This window comes from Peromyscus eremicus, chromosome 10 (assembly GCF_949786415.1).
Source record: "Peromyscus eremicus chromosome 10, PerEre_H2_v1, whole genome shotgun sequence".
In the NCBI taxonomy this organism is placed as follows: domain Eukaryota; kingdom Metazoa; phylum Chordata; class Mammalia; order Rodentia; family Cricetidae; genus Peromyscus; species Peromyscus eremicus.
The window spans coordinates 2,023,591-2,045,798 of NC_081426.1; the positions used below are offsets into that span (position 1 = coordinate 2,023,591).

The 22,208-nt window shown below is 39.0% G+C and overlaps 2 protein-coding genes across 11 annotated transcripts in view; one reads left to right on the plus strand and one right to left on the minus strand.

Annotated features, from left to right (window-relative positions):
- Nucleotides 1-1,817: 1,817 nt before the first annotated feature.
- Nucleotides 1,818-22,208, minus strand: part of Ccdc88a (coiled-coil domain containing 88A) — a 176,272-nt gene continuing 155,881 nt past the window's right edge. For 3 of the 10 annotated variants that reach the window (XM_059275200.1, XM_059275201.1, XM_059275202.1), the window contains 2 exons: nt 20,926-21,194; nt 18,994-20,734 (listed from right to left, as the gene is read on the minus strand). In XM_059275200.1, the coding sequence (XP_059131183.1) occupies nt 19,760-20,734; nt 20,926-21,194 (1,244 nt within the window). In that variant the 3' untranslated portion in view covers nt 18,994-19,759. Of the gene's footprint in view, nt 1,940-15,737; nt 16,009-16,474; nt 16,573-18,993; nt 20,735-20,925; nt 21,195-22,208 lie in introns of those variants that run through there. The other 7 variants (XM_059275203.1, XM_059275207.1, XM_059275208.1 and 4 more) reach the window with 6 other exon arrangements.
- LOC131920753 (prolyl-tRNA synthetase associated domain-containing protein 1) lies at nt 8,010-10,038 on the plus strand. Its single transcript, XM_059275209.1, has 2 exons — nt 8,010-8,123; nt 9,472-10,038. The coding sequence occupies exons 1-2, from the start codon at nt 8,040-8,042 to the stop codon at nt 9,895-9,897; spliced, it is 510 nt and encodes a 169-aa protein (XP_059131192.1). The 5' UTR covers nt 8,010-8,039; the 3' UTR covers nt 9,898-10,038.

Sequence of the window (22,208 nt, forward strand, 5' to 3'; positions counted from 1 at the left end):
AGAGCACCTTGTTCATGCAAACGTTTTTGGTTTTGATTTTCGTTGTTTTTCCTCCACTTTGGAGTCTTTTTGGTCCATCCTTTTGACCACAGCCATCACCACCTCTTGAGGGTAATTCGTTTACCACAGATTAATGGAATACTGTAGAAATGTTTCTTCCCCAAAGCACGCTTTGCACTTACCTCTCATTGTCTACCCTAACTCAGGCCTCTCAACCCACTCCTTTTCCTTTTTTTTTTTTTTAATTGTATTCATTTATTTGTGTCTGTATATGGCATGGGGGACAATTTGGGGGAGTCAGTTCTCCTTCCACAAGGTCGAAGGGATTGAACTGAAGAACTCAGGCTTGACAGTAAGCTCTCATCACAAAGGTTCACAGTTAATATATATTTTTGGTTTTTGTTTTTCCCCTGAGACAGGATTTCTCTATATAGCTCTGGCTGGCCTGGAACTCACTCTGTAGACCAGGCTGGTCTCGAACTCAGATATCCACATGCCTCTACTGGAATTAAAGGCGTGTGCCACCACGGCCAGCCACACTCAGTATTAATGAATGACTGTAGAGGCTCCTGGAAATCTTTTTGTCTGAATCTCCACTAATCCCACACTTGAAAATTAAGTTCATCCCAGTTCTTACCATTTAACTTTCTGTTCATGAACATCTATTGAAGTTCATTTTCTGCAAGCAATTCTTTGCTCTTACTTGCTTTGGCAAGCAAATTAAGAAACCAGCAGAAATAATGTTGATATGGACTACTAAAATTAACATCCAGCAACCTGTTCATTTGCTTGCACCTGGACCCGCCCTTCACCTCTTCAACCTCAACCACATCTCTTGTTTGCAGTTCATTTTTTGTTTGTTTGTTTGTTTTTGAGACAGGGTTTCTCTGTGTAGCTTTGTGTCTTTCCTGGAACTCACTCTGTAGCCCAGCTGGCCTCGTACTCACAGAGATCCGCCTGCCTCTGCCTCCCGAGTGCTGGGATTAAAGGCGTGCGCCTTACAGTTCATTCTTTAAGTTGAATGATGATCAAACCTCCAGCCTGGGTTTATTGTCTTTCCCACAGACACTCTGTGTACTTTAGTTTTCAGCTTCGGCCTCTCAGTCTCTTTGAAACTCCTCACCTCTGCTCTAGACCTTTGTTCATCTTTAAACCTTTGCAGCCATTGTGTAGCCTGTGCATATACACATACAGATGCATTTACTGGGCTGAGTGTAATGTGATCTGAGAATTACTGTACTTAAGACTGTAATAAAAGAGATGTGGAGAGATGGTTTACTGATTAAGAGCACTGGCTGCTCTTCCAGAGGACCTAGATTCTATTCCCAGTGCCCACTTGGCAGTTCACAACCTTCTGTAACTCCAGTTCCAGGAGATCTGATGCCCTCTTCTGACCTCTGAATACGTGTGGTATACATACATTTAGGCACGTACACATATACAGAAAAAAAAATTAAAAAATCAACAAAACTTGGGTCGAGTTGCTGACTCATTTAAATGAGTTTCATTTTAAAAAAGAAAGATTGGAAGAAAATACCATGGGCCAGTGAGATGACGTCTGTTGCCAAGCCTGATAATCCGAGTTTGATAATTGGAACCCACGTACTGGGAAGGACAGAACAGACTCCAGCAAGTTGTCTTCTAATCATCACATATGCTACATGGCACACACATGCCACACCCACCCCCCACCCCCTCCCCACCACTTAAAAAGAATCTGTTTGTCAAGGAAAAACAGGACTGCTTCATAAATTGCTGCCAACAAAACCACTTATCTTTTAAATTTAATGTTGAGCAATAAATTCTGACATTGTGGAAAGACATAAATGTTTGTTTCTGACAGTGTACTCAGATCCAGCTGAACTCTCCAACCTTACTTTAGGAGCCAGTTCATCTTCTGAGATGAATCTTCATTCATAATCTTTAGAAAACAATTTTCCTGGAATGGGGCCAGCAGAGATGACACTACTCCTTAGTGGTTTTGGATATTTGTTTGTTTTTCATCTAAGAGACAACGTTAGCTACCTGCTTATGCTCACAACAATTTGAAACAACCAACTATCTTTTAAAAAGTATTTTAATTTATGTGTGTTTATGTGCACACACATGTGCATGTGTGTGCCTTGTGAGGCCACAGAGGGCGTTGGTTCCCCTGGAGCTGGAACTACAGGTAGTTGTGAGCCACCTAGCCACGGGTGCTAGGAACCCAACTCCACTCCTCTGGAAGAGCAGCCAGTATTGTTAACTACTGAGCCACCTCTCCAGCCACCTAGATTGTTTTTCCTAGCTTAGTCTGCTATACAGATTTTGTTTGAAGCAAATTCACACTGCTCATACTCTTCCTAACATTGTCATATCCTTAAATATTAATATGATTGACAGCATAGTCACGCTAGGAAAATGTCGATTTATCAAACAGATCCTTTTGCTGTTAGACATTCCTGCTAGCCATTCCTACACGGATATAGGATCTTTTGTGTCTAGCTTTAGCCCTGTCTCCACTCACTAGCCTTTCCACTGTGACGTCTGATCATAATGCACAGGACACATTGCCTTTCCCAACACCCCTCCCCCAACTTCTGGCAAACTCATGACATCACCTTCACCTAATGCCTTCTCTGATACATCTTTCCAGTTAGGGTTCCCAAAAGATCCTCAAGGTATAATGAGGCACATTTTCTTTAATCCATACTCATTAAATATTTCAGTTCTTGTGTTGTGTGTGTGTGTGTGTGTGTGTGTGTGTGTGTGTGTGTGAGAGAGAGAGAGAGAGAGAGAGAGAGAGAGAGAGAGAGAGAGAGAGGCTGAGAGAGAGAGAGGCTGAGAGAGAGAGCCCGTGCCAGATTTTAAGGTCTTTGAGAGCAGAAATCATATATTTCATGTGCATGCAACATATATACTGAAAGAAATCATATATTTCATGTGCATGCAACATATATACTGAAAGACAGCAGCAAACACTAAAAACAAATACTGTCTGACTTGCTGTTTGGGTTACAATTGCTTTTTAGGACTGCTTTCAACTTACCTATCTTAGAGCTGCCCTTTATTTTATTCAGCTGAGAATCTGACATCTTTCACCTAACAATGAAGTCCTCCCTATCCACTTTGGGGGCTTTTGATTTCCTTTGGCAGGCAGGCTACAGCTGTAGTTTTTCTCTCACCAAAAACAGACAATAGGGTCCTTGGGTTCTTGGACCTCATCATTGTTCCTCTCCACAAATCATCCCTACTGCCAAATGCCTACAGTTATAAACAGCAGGTCTCCCTTAATGTCACCCTGTGGAAATGCCACAGACTCAACTCTTAAAACAATCCATTAGCTTTCACTTTTCAGATGCAGCCACTCCTGTGACTAGATAACTATTTCCTCAATTTCACTCTAGGTCCTTTTCAGTGTAACTATTTCATTCTAAAATTCATATTGTATTTCACTTGAGGATAAAGGACCATAACAAGTACAGCATTTCTTAGTACTTAGCAAAGTGCTTACACTGATGTGTGATGAACGTGGGGATGTTAAAGCTATTTCACCGTACACAGATTAAATTAGTTCTATTTCACAATGTAAACCTTTGGTGGCAAAACTCTTCATACAGGATACTTGTCATTCAATTACAGGTAGACTAAAATTAAGAAGTCATTATTATAAACAAGAGGATAAAATTAGTAATTTGGGGGCTGGAGAGATGGCTCAGCAGTTAAGAGCACTGGCTGCTCTTCTAGAGGACCTGGGTTCAATTCCCAGCACCCACATGGCAGCTGACAACTGTATCTCTAGTTCCAGGGAGTCTGACACCTTCATACCAATAAAATATAAAAATAAATTTAAATAAATAAAATAAATTTAAATAAATTATAAAAAGTAGTAATTTGGGCAGGGTGAAGAAGATTATAATAGATTTCAGAAACTAAACTGATGGATAGCTATGGTCAAGGAGGCACTCTGAGCTTATAGCTGATGGATGTCCAGAAAGACCAGGGTTTAAGCATTTTCCATTTGTTTTTAACCCAAGAGATTGCTACATGACGCCAAACACATGAAATAGGTATACAAATCAACATTTACTAATAATAAATTGTCAGGGACCAAACATGAACCATGGAAAAGTACTAGCTAGGCCAGAGAACAAGCCACAGGCCCTAAACCAGATGCCCTCAAAGATAAAGAACATTCCCTGGTCAGGTAGGTCAGGTAGCATAGCAACAGAACAATGGGCCCTGACCAGTGACCTTATCACCTAGCACAACATCCTGCAGCCACATGACCTGCATGTCTCCCCTTAGCTGCACGTCCTGCACCCCTTCCCTCCTTCCTACCCCCTCCCCCTCCCATGCTATATAAGCCTTGCTGAGGAGAATAAAATTTGCAGCTTGATCAGAACACTGTCTTGCTGTCTTCTTTTGTGTCTCCCCGTCCCTTTCATTCTCTCCCACAGGTGGGTCGCCCCCGTTGATACCCCGCTGGCCGGGGCAATAAATCATAAATTTTAAACCAATTTTTTGATATGCACATATTTTGTCATTTATTAATGAAGAATGAAAATTTATGTACCAATAAGATAGATGTATGGAATTAAATTTGTCTGAATATTTTATACTGCAGGAGTTGGAGCATCTTCAGTGTTTTTCAGAGTTGATCAATATTTTGATTTCATGACCATCAATACTGAAAATATCACTTTGCCGCCATATGAGTGTTGGGAACCCAGATCCTCTGTAAGAGCAGTGTGTACTCTCTTAACAACTGGGCCACTGCTCCAACCCTGAATTAAACATTGTTAAGTTTTTTTTTTAACTCTTGAGACAGGGTCTCACTCTGTTGTCTTGGCTGGTCTGGAGTCTGTGTAGACTAGGCTGGCCTTGAACTCACAGAGGTATGTCTGCCTCTGCCTCCTAAGTTCTGGGATCATAGGTGTGTACCATCATGCTCAGAAAATAGAATGGATGTTTTATTGTTGGAGGTTAACTTTCTAAACTTAGACCAGAAAAGCAAAAAAGAATGCTACCTCTATAGAGAAAAAAAAATCTAAAAACAAGAGAGAAAAAAGTGCGAGGAAGGAAAGGAGGAAGCAAAGTAAGTGAAGCCGGCCACCGTTTCTCTCGCATTTTCAGATGAGATTGACTTTATCTAAATTAGTGTCTCTTCAACCCCTTTGGAAAACATCTGTTTCCAAAAATATTAATTTACATTATAACTCATAACTAGCAAATTTACAGTTATGAAGTAGCAATGAAATAATTTTATGGTTGGGGTTCATCAGGACATAAGAACTGAATTAAAGGGTTGTAGCATTAGGAAGGTCTTGAGAACCACCGCTCTACATGAACCAAGAATATGAACAAAATTAGTTCAAAACTGGGGAAAATAATAACTATGAGAAAAATGTCTAGGTATTTGGTAATCAGAAAAACAAAGAACTCCCCAAAACATTAAGGTGCCAGGCATGGTTAATACACATCTTTAGTCCTAGCACTTGCGGGCAGCAGTAGACAGATCTGTTAAGTTCCACGCCAGTCTGGGTATAGTGAGATACTGTCTTAAAAGAAAAAAATAAGCTCCTCAGACCAAAACAAAATGTTAAGCTGTCCCCTTTGCCTGTTATTTTTTTCAGTCTCTCTCTCTCTCTCTCTCTCTCTCTCTCTCTCTCTCTCTCTCTCTCTCTCACACACACACACACACACACACACACACACACACACACACACCAGAAAAATACAATACATATTAAACAACAAAATGTCCCTTTGATCAAAAGTTATCTCCTGGGCTGGAGAGATGGCTCAGCGGTTAAGAGCACTGGCTGTTCTTCCAGAGGTCCTGAGTTCAATTCCCAGCAACCACATGGTGGCTCCCAACCATCTGTGATGAGATCTGGCACCCTCTTCTGGCCTGCAGTCATACATGCTGTATACCTAATAAAATAAAATAAATCTTTAAAAAAAAAAAAAGTTATCTCCTAAAAATTGTGTCAAAAATGCCAGCAAGATGGCTCAGTAAAGGAACTTGCTGCCAAACTTTATGACCTGAATTTGATTCTGGAACCTGCACAGTTAAAGGAGAGAACTGATTGCCACAAGGTGTCCTCCCCCCCCCCCCCCCCCCCCCCCCCGCTCCACCCATGAAAGTGGGCAGTAGGTTAATTTACACATTGCTTAATAAATTTAGAATCGTTATTTTGGTAAACAATTTAGAATACCAGAATTGACTAACAATAAACATCTTCATCAAATGGGAGAGGCTAAAAATTGCGATTCAGTGTTGGGTCGCTCAGTGGTAGAGTGCTTCCCTAACATGCATGAGGCCATGGGCTCCATTCCATGCACCCAATAAGCAAATAATTATGATCCTGCTACATGAAATATTTACTAAAATAAGAATTAGGCTAGCAACAGGAAAATGCTTATCAGTGGGAAAAAATTGTCTACGTATGAGGGCTTCAACTGTCCAGTGAACACCAATACACAAAAGCAGGAAAGACTATGAGCAGGAACTGGGGTGGCTCCCTTGGTCACTATTGTGCTGGTGTTCAAGATGTTTGATACCAGTCTGTGCACCATGACTCAAACAATTGAAAAAAGGAGAGCAGAAAGAACACTGAAATGCTGTCTTCAAGGACAGGTTAAAGGGCTGGAGAGATGGCTCTATGGTTAAAGAGCACTGGCTCCTCTCCCAGAGGACCAGAGAAGCCTGCAGCCACATGGTAGTTCATGACTATTCATGGTAGTTCTTTAATTCTAGTTTCAGAGGATCCTACACCCTATTCTGGCCTCAAAAGGTGGTGCAGACATACAGGCAAAATACACATAAAAATAATACAGAAGTTTTTTTTTTTTTGGGGGGGGGCAAAACAGGTTGACTACACAATGAGAGGTCTAGGGGCTCAGACACAGCTTCTGTGACAGGCTCACTGGCAGGCAACACCCAGATTCAGAAAAAGCCTTAAGCGGTCAGCAGAGGGCCGGCATCTAAGGGGAAATACTTGACATTCCAAACATTCCCAGCATAAGCGTATACCCCTAGACAAATGTCATCGAAGTAGGGTCCTGAAGCCTGGAAATTCCCTCACCCCAACTTCTACTATGAAGAAAACTCTACCCCTTCCAGGCTGGGCGGTGGTGAGGGGTGCTCTCTGCTTTCACCACTGAATCCTGCTGAATCCGATAGATTGGGAGACCAGGCTCAGAGCTTGAAATAAAGGCTCTTTGCTTTTACACATGGATTTTGGTCTCCGTGGTGGTCTTTTGGGGGTCCTCGCGGTACAGGCATAACAGGTTTAAGATAAAAAGTTTTAAAATTTTGCAATCCTGAGTTCTGAATGAAACTGTAAACACAACTCTGATTTCCTCTTTTGTAGTTTCCTCCGAGACTGGGTAAGTCGTGGGCCATTTACCTACGTCTTAAGGGGGTCTATACTTCAGATCTTAACTGTTCACCACCTAATAAATTAAATTCATTCATATTAAGGTTAAACATCTCTGAGTATATCAATGTTTCATGTTGGATATGAGCCTTAATCTAAAATTTTAAGTGGAATACTAATGTGGAATTTGAAACTCACAGATCCCAACAAAAGGTATTATAATGACCAGGCAAAAGGTGAATCGTCGCACTACACATGTTTTCTAGTATCAAAACGGGCTGGAGCCCTGGCTGTTCTTGCAGAGGTCCGAGTTCCATTCTTAGCACCCACATAGCTCACCATCCATAACTCCAGTTGTAGGAAATTGAACACCCTCTTTCAGTCTCCTAAAGTACTGCACACACGAGGTGCACAGGCATCCATGCAGGTAAAACGCCCAAACATACAACATTTAAAAAGGAAAACACAAAGTCGTACGTTACAAATTATAGTTGGAAAGCTATGAGGCCACAGTGCCGCGGCCCCTGGTGGTCTGGGCTGCGGCTGGCCACACTTTTCTCGGACGTGCGAGCCCAGGCTGCAGAGCCGGGCGCCGGCGGGGGCGGCACCGCCAGGCCCGGAAGCTGCGGCACTTCCGGGCAAGCGCCTCCGTCTGCCTGGGGCCGTGGAGGAGGGATGGCGCTGCCCGAGCTGCGGGCGGCGTTGGAGCAGAGGCTCGGCGCCCTCGCCATCCGCACGGAGGTCGTGGAGCACCCCGAGGTGAGGCGCCGGGGCCGGGGCCGTAGGGCGAGTGTTTCTTGGGTCCAACAGGAACTTGCAGGTCTTTCGACTTCAAACTGCGGTTATAGTGAGGAAACTTGTCTTGGGATGATGGGCGCGATGTCAAGAGCCTGATGGCTGCTGCCTTATGCAGATGAGGTACTAAGCAGCAAGCCCCACTGAGTGGCAGCCCTATATAAGTGCCTGTTCTGTTAGGTACCGGAGACAGAGCAGGTCGTTACGGTGGTTTGGTTTGGTTTCTCTCTCTTCCCCCTTCTCTTCTCTTCTTCTCTTTCCTCTCTTCCCCTCCCCCCTCTCTGCTTTGGACTATTCTGATACCACTGCAGCAAGGCAACAATCATCTCCCAAATAATTACAGAAAAGTATATACTCCTGGTCTGGAGAATTTTGTTTTCGCGGTTAAGAGCACGTACTCCTCTTGTGGATGACACGAATTTAGTTTCCAGTACTCACATGGAGCTCCTGCCTGTTTAAAACTACAGCTCCAGGGAGCCCTAAGCCCTCTTTTGGTCCTGCACGCCCATTCGTGTCACAGAGAAAAGTCGGTACCTTAGTAATTTTAACATGAATTATCGTACTGGAGATTTGCATGGTACAGCTCATGGAAACTGTACCATGAGCGTTGGTAGGGCTTGAGGAACACATTTCATAATGACAAAAATACATTGTTAATATTCCCCATCTTTACAAACGTCACAACAAAATTGTTTTCTCTGACCTTCCTCCCAGATCGTTACATTCCTGTCTACATTGCCAATTTCATTTTATTTTTTATTATTTAATGTTCTTTATGTGCTAATCTGGGGTCTGAAGTTCCCCGGTAGTGTCCTTGTAGAGTGGAGTCAGGTATTCTGGAGGTAAATACTAAGGACAATTGTAAACTTTTACTGCCAAAGTTCAAAAACAGTAAACGTCTCAGATATCTGATGGCTTTGTTAGCATTCTGGGATAGAAAACTGGCCTAAGAAAACCCGAGGTCCCGAGTTTAGCAGCTGTGATGACGTAAGGCCTTTTTATTTTGTTTTTCTGACAGGCTTACCTGAACTCTTGATCCTAACCTCAGTCCAGAGTACTATTATTACAGGGGAGACTGATTGAGTTCAGAGGTATCCAACTTGCCTAGCATGGATAGTGCTCTGGGTTCCATCCCCAGCACCAAAAATCCAACCACAAGCAATAAAAAAACACTTTTAATGAACAGAGATGGGTCTCTACCAGTTAAATTCAGAGCAGAGTACTCCCTTAAGTCTTTCAGCCACCATGCAAAATATGTGCACCTGTGGTTTTACATGTACGTGTGCTACTTTACTCGTGGGATATTTTGCAGGTGTTTACAGTTGAAGAAATGATGCCTCATATTCAACATTTGAAAGGAGCACATAGTAAGAACTTATTTCTTAAAGACAAAAAGAAGAAAAACTACTGGCTGGTGACAGTTCTTCATGACAGACAAATTAATTTAAATGATCTTGGCAAGCAGTTAGGAGTTCGGAGTGGAAATCTTCGGTTTGCTGATGAAACAGACATGCTAGCAAAACTAAAAGTTGGTCAAGGCTGTGCCACACCTTTGGCACTCTTTTGTGATGATGGAGATGTTAAGTTTGTTTTGGATTCAGCTTTTCTGGAAGGTGGACATGAAAAAGTATACTTTCATCCAATGACGAATGCTGCAACCATGGGACTGAGTCCTGAAGACTTTCTTGTATTTGTGAAGGCTACAGGACATGATCCCATAATTCTGAACTTTGATTAAAAACTGACTGGGAGCAGGGCATGGTCTAGTACTATAGACAGAACAGGCTAATTTCTTGAGTTCTAGGCCAGCCAAGGATTACACAATCAGATACTGTGTCAAACAATTGTGCTAATGCTTATAATAAACTCATTTCTGACAGCTGTTTTTATTACTTGCGTCTTTGATTTGGAGACTAACATTCATCTTTAAGATTTTTATGTGTAAGAGCATTTTGCTTACATGTTTCTGTGTGTATCAATATGAGTGCCTGCCTATGCCTGTGGAAGTCAGAAAAGGACATTGGATACCCTGGAACTAGAGTGTCAAATAGTTGAGAGCCACCATGTGGATGCTGGGAACTGAACCTGGGTCCTCTGCAAGAACAAGGAGTTCTAACCACTGTACTATCTTTCCAGCCCCAGCCCATCTTAAAAATTTTTTAAAAAGATGAACTGAGGTAGTTTTAGTTAGTTGAGAGATTCTACTCTGTCTCTATCTTTTATGACAATTCATTATAAGAGGGCCTTTGGGAGATGGCTCAGGGGTTAAGAGCACTGACTGCTCTTCCAGAGGTTTTGAGTTCCATTCCCACCAACCACAAGGTGGCTCACAACATCTATGACATCCGGGCCCTCTTCTGGTGTGAAGGCATGCATGCGGGCAGGATACATAATAAATCTTTTTTTTTTTTTTTTTTAAAGCCTTCAACAGTTGGGAGTTCTTTTGGGAGTAATGAACTTAATCAGTTTTTACAGCACTTGGAATATATTGATAGTGGCTATTTTGGGGAAATCAGGATTGTCCCCAGTGAGCTAATTAAAAACACTTTCCAATGTCTGACATTTGTTTTTAAACCAGTTTTTTTTCCTTCAATAAACAATAAAACTTTGTAGTAAACATTTTTTGTTTTGTTGGGATAGGGTCTCATGTAGGCCAGGTTGTCTTCAAACTGGATGTGTATCCAAGGGGAAACTTGGCCTTCTGATCTCTTGCCTCTGCTTCCAAAATGTTGGGACTACAGGCAGGAACAATCACATCTGGCTTATTAAACTTAATGTACAAATAGAAGTAGAAAATGTTACTATTAAATTATTTTTGGTTGTGAGCCTAGCCTTTAACGGCTGAGCCATCTCTCCAGCCCTACTATTAAATTATTAAAGCTACATTTTAAAACATAGCAGCCCGAATACATCTTATAATATCAGGATTTGTTCAAATGACAGAAAGGCAGTTTTAGGTTGCTATGTACATAAAATTAAGGAACAGAACCAGAATTTATAGACCTTGGTTATCTTGTTGATAGTGAAAACAGGCTTTGGTAAGACTCGGCTAGCTGCCTTGGGTTTGTAAGTAAAAAATAAAGCATTAAATTTTTTTTTTTTGAGATTTATTTTTATGTGTTTTACCTGAATGTATGTCTGTGCACCACCTGTGTACATTGCCTGTGGAGGCCAAGAGAGGAAGCTGGGATTTCCTAGAGCTGGTGTGCTAGGGGATGTCTTTCTGTACACTGTGAATACATGTTGTTCCCATTGGTTAATAAATCAGCTGATTTGGCCTATGGCAAAGCAGCTTAGAAGCAGGCAGGAAGTCTGAGACAGGAAGGAAAAAGGCAGAGTCTGGGTAGAAGTTGGGAGCCAGATGCCAGGAGAAGCAAGATGTAAAAGTACCGGGAAGCCACAAAGCCAAGTGGCAATAGATAGATCAATAGAAATGGGTTAATTTAAGATATAAGAGCTAGCTAGCAACAAGCCTGACCCATAGGCCATACAGTTTATAAACAATATAAGCCTCTCTCTATATTCTTGGGGGCCAAGCAGCTGTGGGACATGGATGGGAGAGATGTGTCCTGACTGTGGGGCCGGACAGGGCCTGAGAAACCTTCCGACTACATTTGGCGCCCAATGTGGGGCACGAACCCATAACCCTGTGATTAAGAGTCTCATGTTCTACTGACTGAGCTAGTCCGTGATCCAAAATTATTAAATGGAAAATTCCAAAATTAAACAGTTATTAAGTTTTAAATTACATGCCATTTTGAGTAGCAGAGACGTCATCACTGAATCCATGCTGTATATACTTCCTATTAGTCACTTAGCCCTTGGGGTTACCAGACTGTGGCAGTGTCTGTTCTCAGAGTGCTGGTGTTCAAACAAGCCTTATCTACTAGCTGCACAGTATGTTTCCTATAACTCTTCACTTCATCTCCTCACTTAATTATCTCCTATCACAAACAGAGTGCATACAGCACAATAACAAGCTCTGAGAAGGGCTGGGGCTAAGTGAAGTGGTAGACTGCTAGCCTACCATGCTTCAGGCCCTGAGTAAAATCCCCAGCAGTACCCCCCAACCCCCCCCAACAAAAATCCAGAGGAAAAAAAACCAAAAACAAAAAAATCCAAACAGTATTGTTATAGTTCTATTTTATTATTAGTGACTATGGTTACTCTTACTGTGCCTAACTTATGATCTAAGCTTTTAGTATTAATGTATACGGGAAAAACAAAACAAACAAACAAAAAACCCAGTCGTTTCAGGCATTCACCGGGAGTGTTAGCACATACCCCTTCTCAGATAAGGGAAACTACTATAGATTGCATTTAAACATATTTTAGCATTGACAAAATTGACTCTCCCCCCAAACCTCTTAATAACCAAAAATTAGGATAAAATACATAAAGACTGAAAATAGTTTTCCAGGGCAAAGAGTAACACTTGGCTAATATACAATTTAAAAATGATTATAACAATTTGTTTAAAAAATTTACCTTTTTATTTCTTTTTATATCAGTTAATCCAGCATATATATTTTGAAGGAGAATCAAAGGTAAAAAAAATTAAAAAAAAAAAAAAAAGAAAGTGACTATAAAAGACAATTCAAACAATGGTATCTTGTCATGCATGGACTCTTGTGGCTCATATTAGGCACCACTAAGTAAAATTGTTTTGCCATTCAACTCTACCTCCCTTATTAGCATTAATTTTAAAGGAAATGTTACAGCTTTTTATTTGATTTGGTATTTAATAACAGTTGTGAGTACAATGGCAAACACTGAAAAAAAAACTAGTAGAAACAAAAACGACAATTTAAAATCAGATTTTGTCAAAGGATGTTACAAGTGCAACATTATCCATTAAGCATTCCTCTTAAGGCATTTTCACTGTCCAAATAGCTCAATGTGTACATCAAGGTTTATATTATAAAATGGGCTCTTTTTGTAGTATTCATATTCAAGACTTAAAGAAAAAAATACATCTCAGGACAAATAGCTGTAAAGAAAACAATTCACCTTTCTCATAAAAAGTAACTTAAAGAACAGAAGTAATTTAGAATACATAATTCCCCATTATAATTCCAGATTTGGTACAGTATTGATTTCACTTCCTGACATAAACTGTTAAAGACAGTAAAGGCTGTAGTACTCCATTTGTGAGGTGGCTACAATTCTATAATACACACAGTGATTTTTAAATAGGCTTTTAACATGCCTTGCATGAAAGGTGCTACACATGAACCTGTCCTGTGAACTCTTTGGTAACCACCAACTCAAAAAAACTTGGATCAAAACATTGCCATAGCCAGCCAGGAGGCATATTATTAGAGTTCTGGGCTGGTGCTGGTAGTCTGATTTTTTAAGTGTTCTTAGAGGTTTAGGGGCTGGTTACAGAACAGAAAGGACCAAATAACTAAAGGCAGGTTTAAGCCTGTTTAGAAAAACAGCTCTGGTTCATTTCCATTTGGCTTAGCTTCCTACAAAGTCTGCTTCTTTTTTTTTTTTTTTTTTTTTTTAAAGATTTATTTATTTATTATGCATATAGTGTTCTGTTTGCATGGCCAGAAGAGGGAGCCAAATCTCATTACAGATGGTTGTGAGCCACCATGTGGTTTCTGGGAATTGAACTCAGGACCTCTGGAAGAACAGCCAGTGATCTTAACCTCTGAGCCATCTCTCCAGCCCCCAAAGTCTGCTTCTTAAGTAGATTTTGAAGAAAAAAAAATTTACTTGGTTATCGTTTAGTCCTTTCTTGAAACAGTATGAGGAAGGTAATGAATATAACTATGAATATTTTAATAGTCTCATTGTATTCCCTTGGTTTCTCTCTTTTTTTTTCTTTTTAGGGTCAGCCTACTGCACTTTAATCCACTGCAGGTTTTCAGCTGAAGTGGGAGTGCTGTTAACTTGGCAGGCTCTGTTTTAGGATGTTAGTAGAGAGGTCAAACTGCATTCTCACTCACACTCATTAGGTCGCCTCACACTCCTTAACTGTCCTGGGATGTGTGCTAATTGTGCAAATTGGATGCTAGTAATATAAATCTAACTTACCCACTTACTATTTTTAGCTAAAACATAATTCTACACTTACTCTCAACTTCTCAATCAAAAGTGAATTTACATATTTTTACATGCAAATTTCTCTAGACTGCCATGATACCCATTTACCAATTGATACTTGAATCCAAGGGGTCATGATGCAGAGAGATTTCAAAGTCTAGAGAATAAATTTTTTAGTACTTCTGTTGTGCAACATGTGTTTCAGTAAGAATCCTTTGTATTTACATATATATAGCACCTTTCATTCAAGAGTTTTAAAGTGATTTAATTTTATAGCATTATTTTCTGGCAAAGCCTACATTACGGCAACACTGAATTAAATAAATCCAAGTTCTCTAACTTTAAATTTCTGGTCAACTAAACATTTTGTGTCTTTTTTATTGATGGTCTTTCCAAAGGTGGTTATATTACAACCTTCTAGTGGCCTATTACAGAGACAGTGGGGAGATAAAAAGAGGAAGGGGGGGGGACAAGGAAAAGAGACTTTTGTCATGGCTACTGGGTTAGTGATGACACTGTAAAACACTTATTATGGAATATGTAATTATTCCAAAAAGTTCTTCAGAGCTGGTAGTAAGAGCTTTAAGAAGTATACTGTTAAAATAAAAACTGTTTTTTTTTATTTCAAAAGATTATTCTGGTTTTTATGTTAAATAATGAACTTGCCTTAATGAGTAGCAATGTGTTTTTTGGGCTTCATAAGAAAATAAAACTGTGATATAAAATTGCTACTACTAAAAAACTGGTGTTTCTCTGGTTTAACTAAATCTACTTTTTTGTGCTTTTTTCAAATGTTTAAGGTAACAAACACATACAAATATTTCAAAATTACCTATAAGTTATCAAGTTTAATATAATATTATAAAGGACAAAAACAGAAAAAGTCTTAGTAATAAATGGCAACCTTAATAGTAAATGAGTTCCTGAAAAAATGTAGATATAGAAATGATTTACATTGTTTTGCCATAAGAAAACTTGTTAAGCAATAATCAGCTCTCACGTAAAAAACATGTATATAACCCAACAGCAAAGGGAAATGAGCTACAACACAATTGCTTTATCTTGGGAAGGCTATTTTCCGGAAAACCATCTCACTAAAAAAAGTTTCATAAAAATGATTTTATCTTGGATCCATTTATGAATGCCTAGTGCAGCTTAGCAGAGAAAGTGGTAAGATTAGTATCATACCATTTTTATAATTCCTCTATTTCATTATGGAATTTTCTTCCTATCTGATGAATTGAGTTTCTTTTGCAGTGCATCCAAACAATAACCAGCGTACCAACACATGCAGTCTGCTAACCAAAAAGGCCCTGACATGCCAGAACAATTTTCTCTGTATTTTGATATAGTACATTTCACAAAATACTACAGCACTTAATTTAGATTTACACAACTAAATATAAATGGCTAGCTTTTGGGTAATACTTAGCAGAAGCAGTAAGCAAACATGGATAAATTAATAAACAAATGTTGAAAGAAGTAGGCTGTTCTTAGAATACTTGACCTTAAAACACTCAGTCCTTAGTGAGAGAATGTCCTTTATTCAGTAGAGCTTAATGCACTGTACAGTGTCTAAAAACCTTCTAAAACTTCTGGCAGTTGAATCCAGTAGTGCTCCTTGATTCAAGGAAGGAATGAAGTTTGTATTCTTGCCTGCTCTATTCACGAAGGGATGTGTTAAAATCTCCTTATGGTTTTTTTTTTTTTTTTAAATAGTTCCTACAGTTGTTAGGTGTCTTGTTACTTCAGAAATAAAGTCTTCATACTGAGAAACTGAAGGACACTTTTCTCTCTGTATTTTGTTCAAAGACAGAAAGAAGAAAGAAAATATAAGAACAGCTGGAAGATAAGAGGGATATAAACCACAGGAAAGCTAGTATAAGAACAGCATGCACCAGGTGTTTATATGGGAATGAGAGTGACAGAAAACCAGAGGCCGCATCTGAGCTGTTCTGCGTAAGACAGGTTTAGTCCATTCTTACCAATTACTCAGAAGTTGTAATGCATAAAAGACAGACTTCATATTACTCACTGCTAAAATTAAATATAAATCGAGAGAAAATACATAGGTTTGCTACCCAAACAGACAGGTGAAAACCTATGGCAGCCAACTAAGCTTTACTAAGTAAGCAGGAGAGAAATTCAATCCAGCAAGCAAAATTAAATCTGTTAATGCAATGTGCACTGTTACCATACTTAATTCTGTTAGTCTGTAGAAATGAGACCAATCTCATTTACGATTCAAGCAGGAAACTCACCACTTGGCCCACGTCATGCAGTGGGTCACTGAATTAGGAGCTTTGTTGCTCCCTAGACCTGCTTTTTGAATTTCTGTTTTCTTGTACTTTGTTCACATCTGTGGGAGAAAAGTAGTTCATGTTATTTAGTCAAAAGTTAAACATAACACAATTCATGAAGATAAAAGCACTCGCTGAGTACGACAGAGAAATTTGAACCTGGGAAAATTACTAATCTGACAGATATCTTATTATGTGAAATCTGTTTTCATATTTTAAAAGCCATAAGGAACACAGCTATGAATGTGGTAACTATTTTTCATAAATCTAAGAGTTACCCTTTCTCTTAGTTTCAGAGGCTTACATACTTACCATATTCTTATAATATAGAGATATGGTAATGGTCATCACATAATTTTACATTAGGTCATGCAGTACAATGGTAGACAGATCTGTACTGGTATTATTTACTGTGACACCAGGGATGAGGCATAATTATACCTGAAGCTGCTCAAGTATCACACTGGTTATAGGGATGTCATTTACACAAGGCCAGGCCCGGAATTCTAAACAGCTATCAGTTTATTATTTATAAAATCAGGGTACTGAATCTTTTAACCATCTTTGTGAGTTACAGGTCATGGAGTTATCTCAGGTGAAGTAAATGAAGATGCTTGACTCATAGTTGCTTCATTTTTAATGCTGACACAACTTTCTGGAAACACTGTTCCTATATGATTACTAAGGACTCTAGTTTTCCCCACCACTGAAAACATAACGCAATTTTTTTCCCTCAGTGTTTGATAAAACTTTGACTCCATAGCATGTGATGCTTTCTGGAGGAAGTCTACATTGCTATCTCAGACAACCCTCAGGAAACATGGACATGGTATTTACCTGTCTTACATGCAAGGTATACGTACTTTTGAAAACATGCTGGATATATATCCTTAGAGACATTAGGAGAAAGTACTTTTTTTCTTTAAGTTTACTTACATAAAATAACCCACATAGCTTTTAATAAAATACATAATTTGTAAAAAGTGCAAAGACCAGTTTTATGATGTTCAAAAGAAGCAAAGCATTTCTGTCATATAGCCCCCATCAATATCAGCTGCTTACCATTTAATTTTATTAGTAAGCTATGAAAAAAGGGGAAAATATTAGCACAAAAATATCGGAACTATTAAGACTGACTAGACAAAAACTGATAGTACAAGGTAATGCTATATTTATGCAGAAAGTGTACTACGTATATATAAAAATATAAAAAGTGTACTAAAATATATAAAAATACCATGTGTTCATTTTATTACCTGTAGCAGAACTATTTTTAATAGCTGTAAGGAAAGAAAAGCAGAGGCAGCAATATACACAGAAGGGGTCTACCCATAAAGTGACCCTGTGTATGCACAAGAGAACCTTTTACAAAAGATACAAATTTAATTAAGCAAAGACTCTTTGACGATTTTTCCCTTCCACCCAGTATTAACAATAACAGCTTAATGCAGTGAGTATGCAACAATACTCTGCTCTTCACTCATAAAGTTGCCTATAGCGCCTACCTAGGCTGAGTTATTACCAGTAACATTAACTGAATCAAAATTGCAAAAACATTCCCAAGACAGCTAAGTATCATGCAGAAGTAAGTCAATCAGGATTATAGATTTTTAAATTTGCTTTAGAGTGATATGAACACAGAAAGATAAAACTATATGGAACTGGACTCCATGTTTGTAGATATTATCTTCATCTTGTGTGGATTTTATTTTGGGGGATGGAGAGCTACAGACAACTGTTTTTCTGTTTTTGAGACAAGGTCCATGGCTGGCCTGGAATTCAGAGATCACCACCTCCACCTCCCAGAGTGCTGGGATTAAAGGCGTGCGTTACTACACCAGGCAAGACTATGCTTTTTAAAAAACTTTTTTAAAATTTATTTTTTATTTTTATTTTGTGTGTATTGGTGTTTTGCCTGCATTTATGTCTGTCTGTGTGAGGGTGCCAAGTCTCCTGGAACTGGAGTTGAGGACAGTTGTGAGCTGCCATGTGGGTGCTGAGAACTGAACCTGGGTCCTCTCAACTGCGGAGTCATTTCCTCAACTGCGGAGTCATTTCTTCAGCCCCAGACTGTGTTTTTAATACAACAAATTTTAGAATGAAGACTACATACTTTTTTTATTTTTATGCTCACAAGTCCTAATTTTTTTTTTTTTTTTTTTTTTTTGGTTTTTCGAGACAGGGTTTCTCTGTGTAGCTTTGCGCCTCTCCTGGAACTCACTTGGTAGCCCAGGCTGGCCTCGAACTCACAGAGATCCGCCTGGCTCTGCCTCCCGAGTGCTGGGATTAAAGGCGTGCGCCACCACTGCCCGGCTCACAAGTCCTAATTTTATACTCTAGCACAATATATTAACTTTTAAAGAGTCTGCATTAAAGATATACATATTCAATTTTGTAATAAATTAATGACAAGTTAAATTTTTCATTATTTAAAAAAGTTGCTATCTTTCTGAATAGACATAAAAATACAAATCCCAAGATAATGAGTAACTTGATTTATTTCTCTTTGACTCATATGTAAAAAAACTGGGAAAATTTTTGTTAAAAGATTCCAAAAAAATAGTTGTCTTGAGCTATTGTGTTTATCAGAAAAAGAACAGCACCAAAAAGAGAATTATAACATAAATGCTCCTAGTCACTGTGTAAACCACATTTAAGTTTGATGAAAAATCTTAGGAATAACACATTTATGAATAAAAATTACTTTAAATTTGAACAATGTTTTATAAATATGAGCATTAGTTCAAGTTAAATTGAATTATTAATTATTTCTTTGAAGAGAGAACAGGACAGATAACATGATTAAGTGATAAAAGAAAATGACATTTTCAAAAACATTTCCGTTATTAATACTGTACATATGCAACATGAAGTGCACGGTCAGGAAATAAGAGAGAGAGAGAGAGGAGGCAGGAAGAGCAACTGAACACTCTTTCTAGAAGCAGCCAAACAATGACTTGGATATGCTTTCTTGGTAACAGAACATGCAACTATTTTAACATGCTTCATGATATCAAAGTATCTTTATCATCTTTATCAAGTGACAAAAGATGCGAAAGAAAAATACGTATGGTTGGATTTTTAAAGGCATGCAAAAAATGTACAATGTAATTACTATTTCATGCAGACTTTGGTGTGGTTACACATTCATGTTTATATACATGCCTTTTTATACAGCTGAACTCTATGTAACAATCTTAAAAATATAAACCTAGCAAATAACATCAACATATTATGCAGTTTTGATTAAACACAACCATATTCATACCAAACAGTTTGACTATCCTCTGAAACTGATAATGCAACTTCGGTGTCCTCAGGGTAGAGGCATGCAGGAATAGTAAGGTTGTTGCTATCTACGGGGGATTGTGGGCTACTGTTACTAGGGTTCTGACTATCACAAAACTGTTTCTGTGCAGCCTTACCCCAAGAAGAGGAGGCCTGGTCAGTTACTCTAGTGAGTGACTTGGAAGGTAACCCACTTATGTTACTAACCAATTCTGTGTTCAGGGATAGAAATGGATGAGATGAATGAACCACAGTAAATGACCTATGGCTATCGTTAGCCGATATTCCAAATGCATCATTAGACATTTTAACAGTGGCAAAAGTTTGGTTTAGAAAATGTGGCCTTCCTGGTTTTGATTTTCTAGCCTGGGTATAAAGAGACTCAGATGTGTCTGCAGCTAAATCATCTGGGGCCTGATGCCCTCCAGCCTGTGTCGGCACATCCGAAGACCACCGCTGTAAATGGTACTCACTGGAGGCTGCAGTGATGCTGCTCTCAGCAGTAGGTGGTGCTGAATCAATGGACACAGGCAGTCTACTGTCCTTGGTCAAAAGATCATGGATGCTGGTCCTTCGTGTTGTTCCTTCAGCAGTAGAGATCACACTGCTTGCACGAGGTAAAGTGGCATAAGGATTGCTATCTTTTGATTGTCTGGACACAGAGGTTTCTTTGACTAGTTTTATCTTTCCTTGAGTGCTTGATGTAGGTTTCCCTGCAGAACTAATGGAGTAGGCATCTTCAGTCTTTCGAGGACCAGGTCTCAAAAATTCAGGTTTAGTTGTCCGTCTATCATAGAAGTCCCCCGGAGTTTTTCCACTTACTGACCTGGCCAGGGCACAGCTAACTGGCTTGTCTTTTCCCAGAAAGTCGGAAGAGACAGACAAACTTTTCATGACTTCATCTAAAAGATTTTCTTGACTTGAGGACTTCAACTGTTGAAAGGAAAAACAATATAGATTACTGAATAGAGCCATGTTTAGTCTCCTGATAAAGTGAACTATACACTTTAGAGTTGCTGTTATCTTAGTGTTCCATAATTAAAAAAGAAAATTCTAAGGTTCATTCACAAGGCTTTTAACTAGTGCTACTCATCTAAATCAAGGTCACCATATATTGAACTAACCTGTACTGAGGTAAGCTTGTTGCTTTCTTCCAAAAACTGTTGTAGGGTAACAACTTCACTTCCCGGGGAACCGGCTTTAATCTTGTGATGTGCTCGACCTTCTACTGTTTCAGACATTTTGTGTTGGAGCATAGGACTTGACCTGGTCTGTCTTTTCAAATACTGGATTGGACTGCTACCACTGCTGGACCAAGTCTCATGATCATGAAGCAGACTAAATTCTCCACTGCTGTGGCTTTGTGGCCTGCTTTGGTTATTAACTGCACCTGCTTTTGGAGTAAATGCGATGTTGAGACTTCAATAATAGAAATGAGATAATACTATGCAAAATTTGTTAGCAGAGTTCCAATTCTATTAGTAGCCACATTGACTTTAAACTTCATTTAGACATGCTTAGGTAAGCTATGTTACTTGCTCCTCAGTCTAAGAACTGGATACCACAGCTGCTTTTCTGGATTTATTAAACTGACAAATATTCCAAGTTCTATAAGGGCAAAAATATTCTTTTACCACCAAAGTTAAACCTAAAGGGAGTTTCACATTAAACAATCATTCAATATACCGAAGACTAAATGAATGAATAAAGTAATAAAAATTAACAATTTAGGTTCAAATAACTGTAAAATAACTCACAGTTTTAAAAAAGAAAATATTAGCTGGTGTTGGTGGCACAAGCCTTTAGTCCCAGCACTCAGGAGTCAGAGGCAGGCAGATCTCTGTGAGTTTGAGGCCAGCCTGGTCTACAAAGTGAGTTCCAGGCTCCAAAGCTACACAGAGAAACCCTGTCTTTTAGGAAAAAAAAATTATTTCAGAATATTAAAGCCCAAAACATTTAAATGCAAAAAATTATTTTAATTCTCTTTATGAAGTCTCAATTCAATCAAAGATTTCATACTAAATGAAAAGCTCTACAATTAAAAAAATTTAAGCCAGGCGGTGGTGGCACACATCTTTAATTCTAGCACTTGGGAGACAGAGCCAGGCGGATCTCTGTGAGTTCGAGGCCAGCCTGGGCTACAGAATGAGTTCCAGGAAAGGCGCAAAGCTACACAGAGAAACCCTGTCTCAAAACAACAACAACAACAACAACAAAAACAAGACAGAAGACATCCTTTGTGGGGATCCTGAGGTGGGACTGAACCCTCCCCCCCCAAAAAAAAATAAAAATAAAAAATAAAAATAAAAAAAGTAAAAACAACAACAACAACAACAAACAAACCATGAAATAGACAAGTTCCATAAAAAATGAAACAAAGGTATTCAGAAAGTATTTCACTGGAACG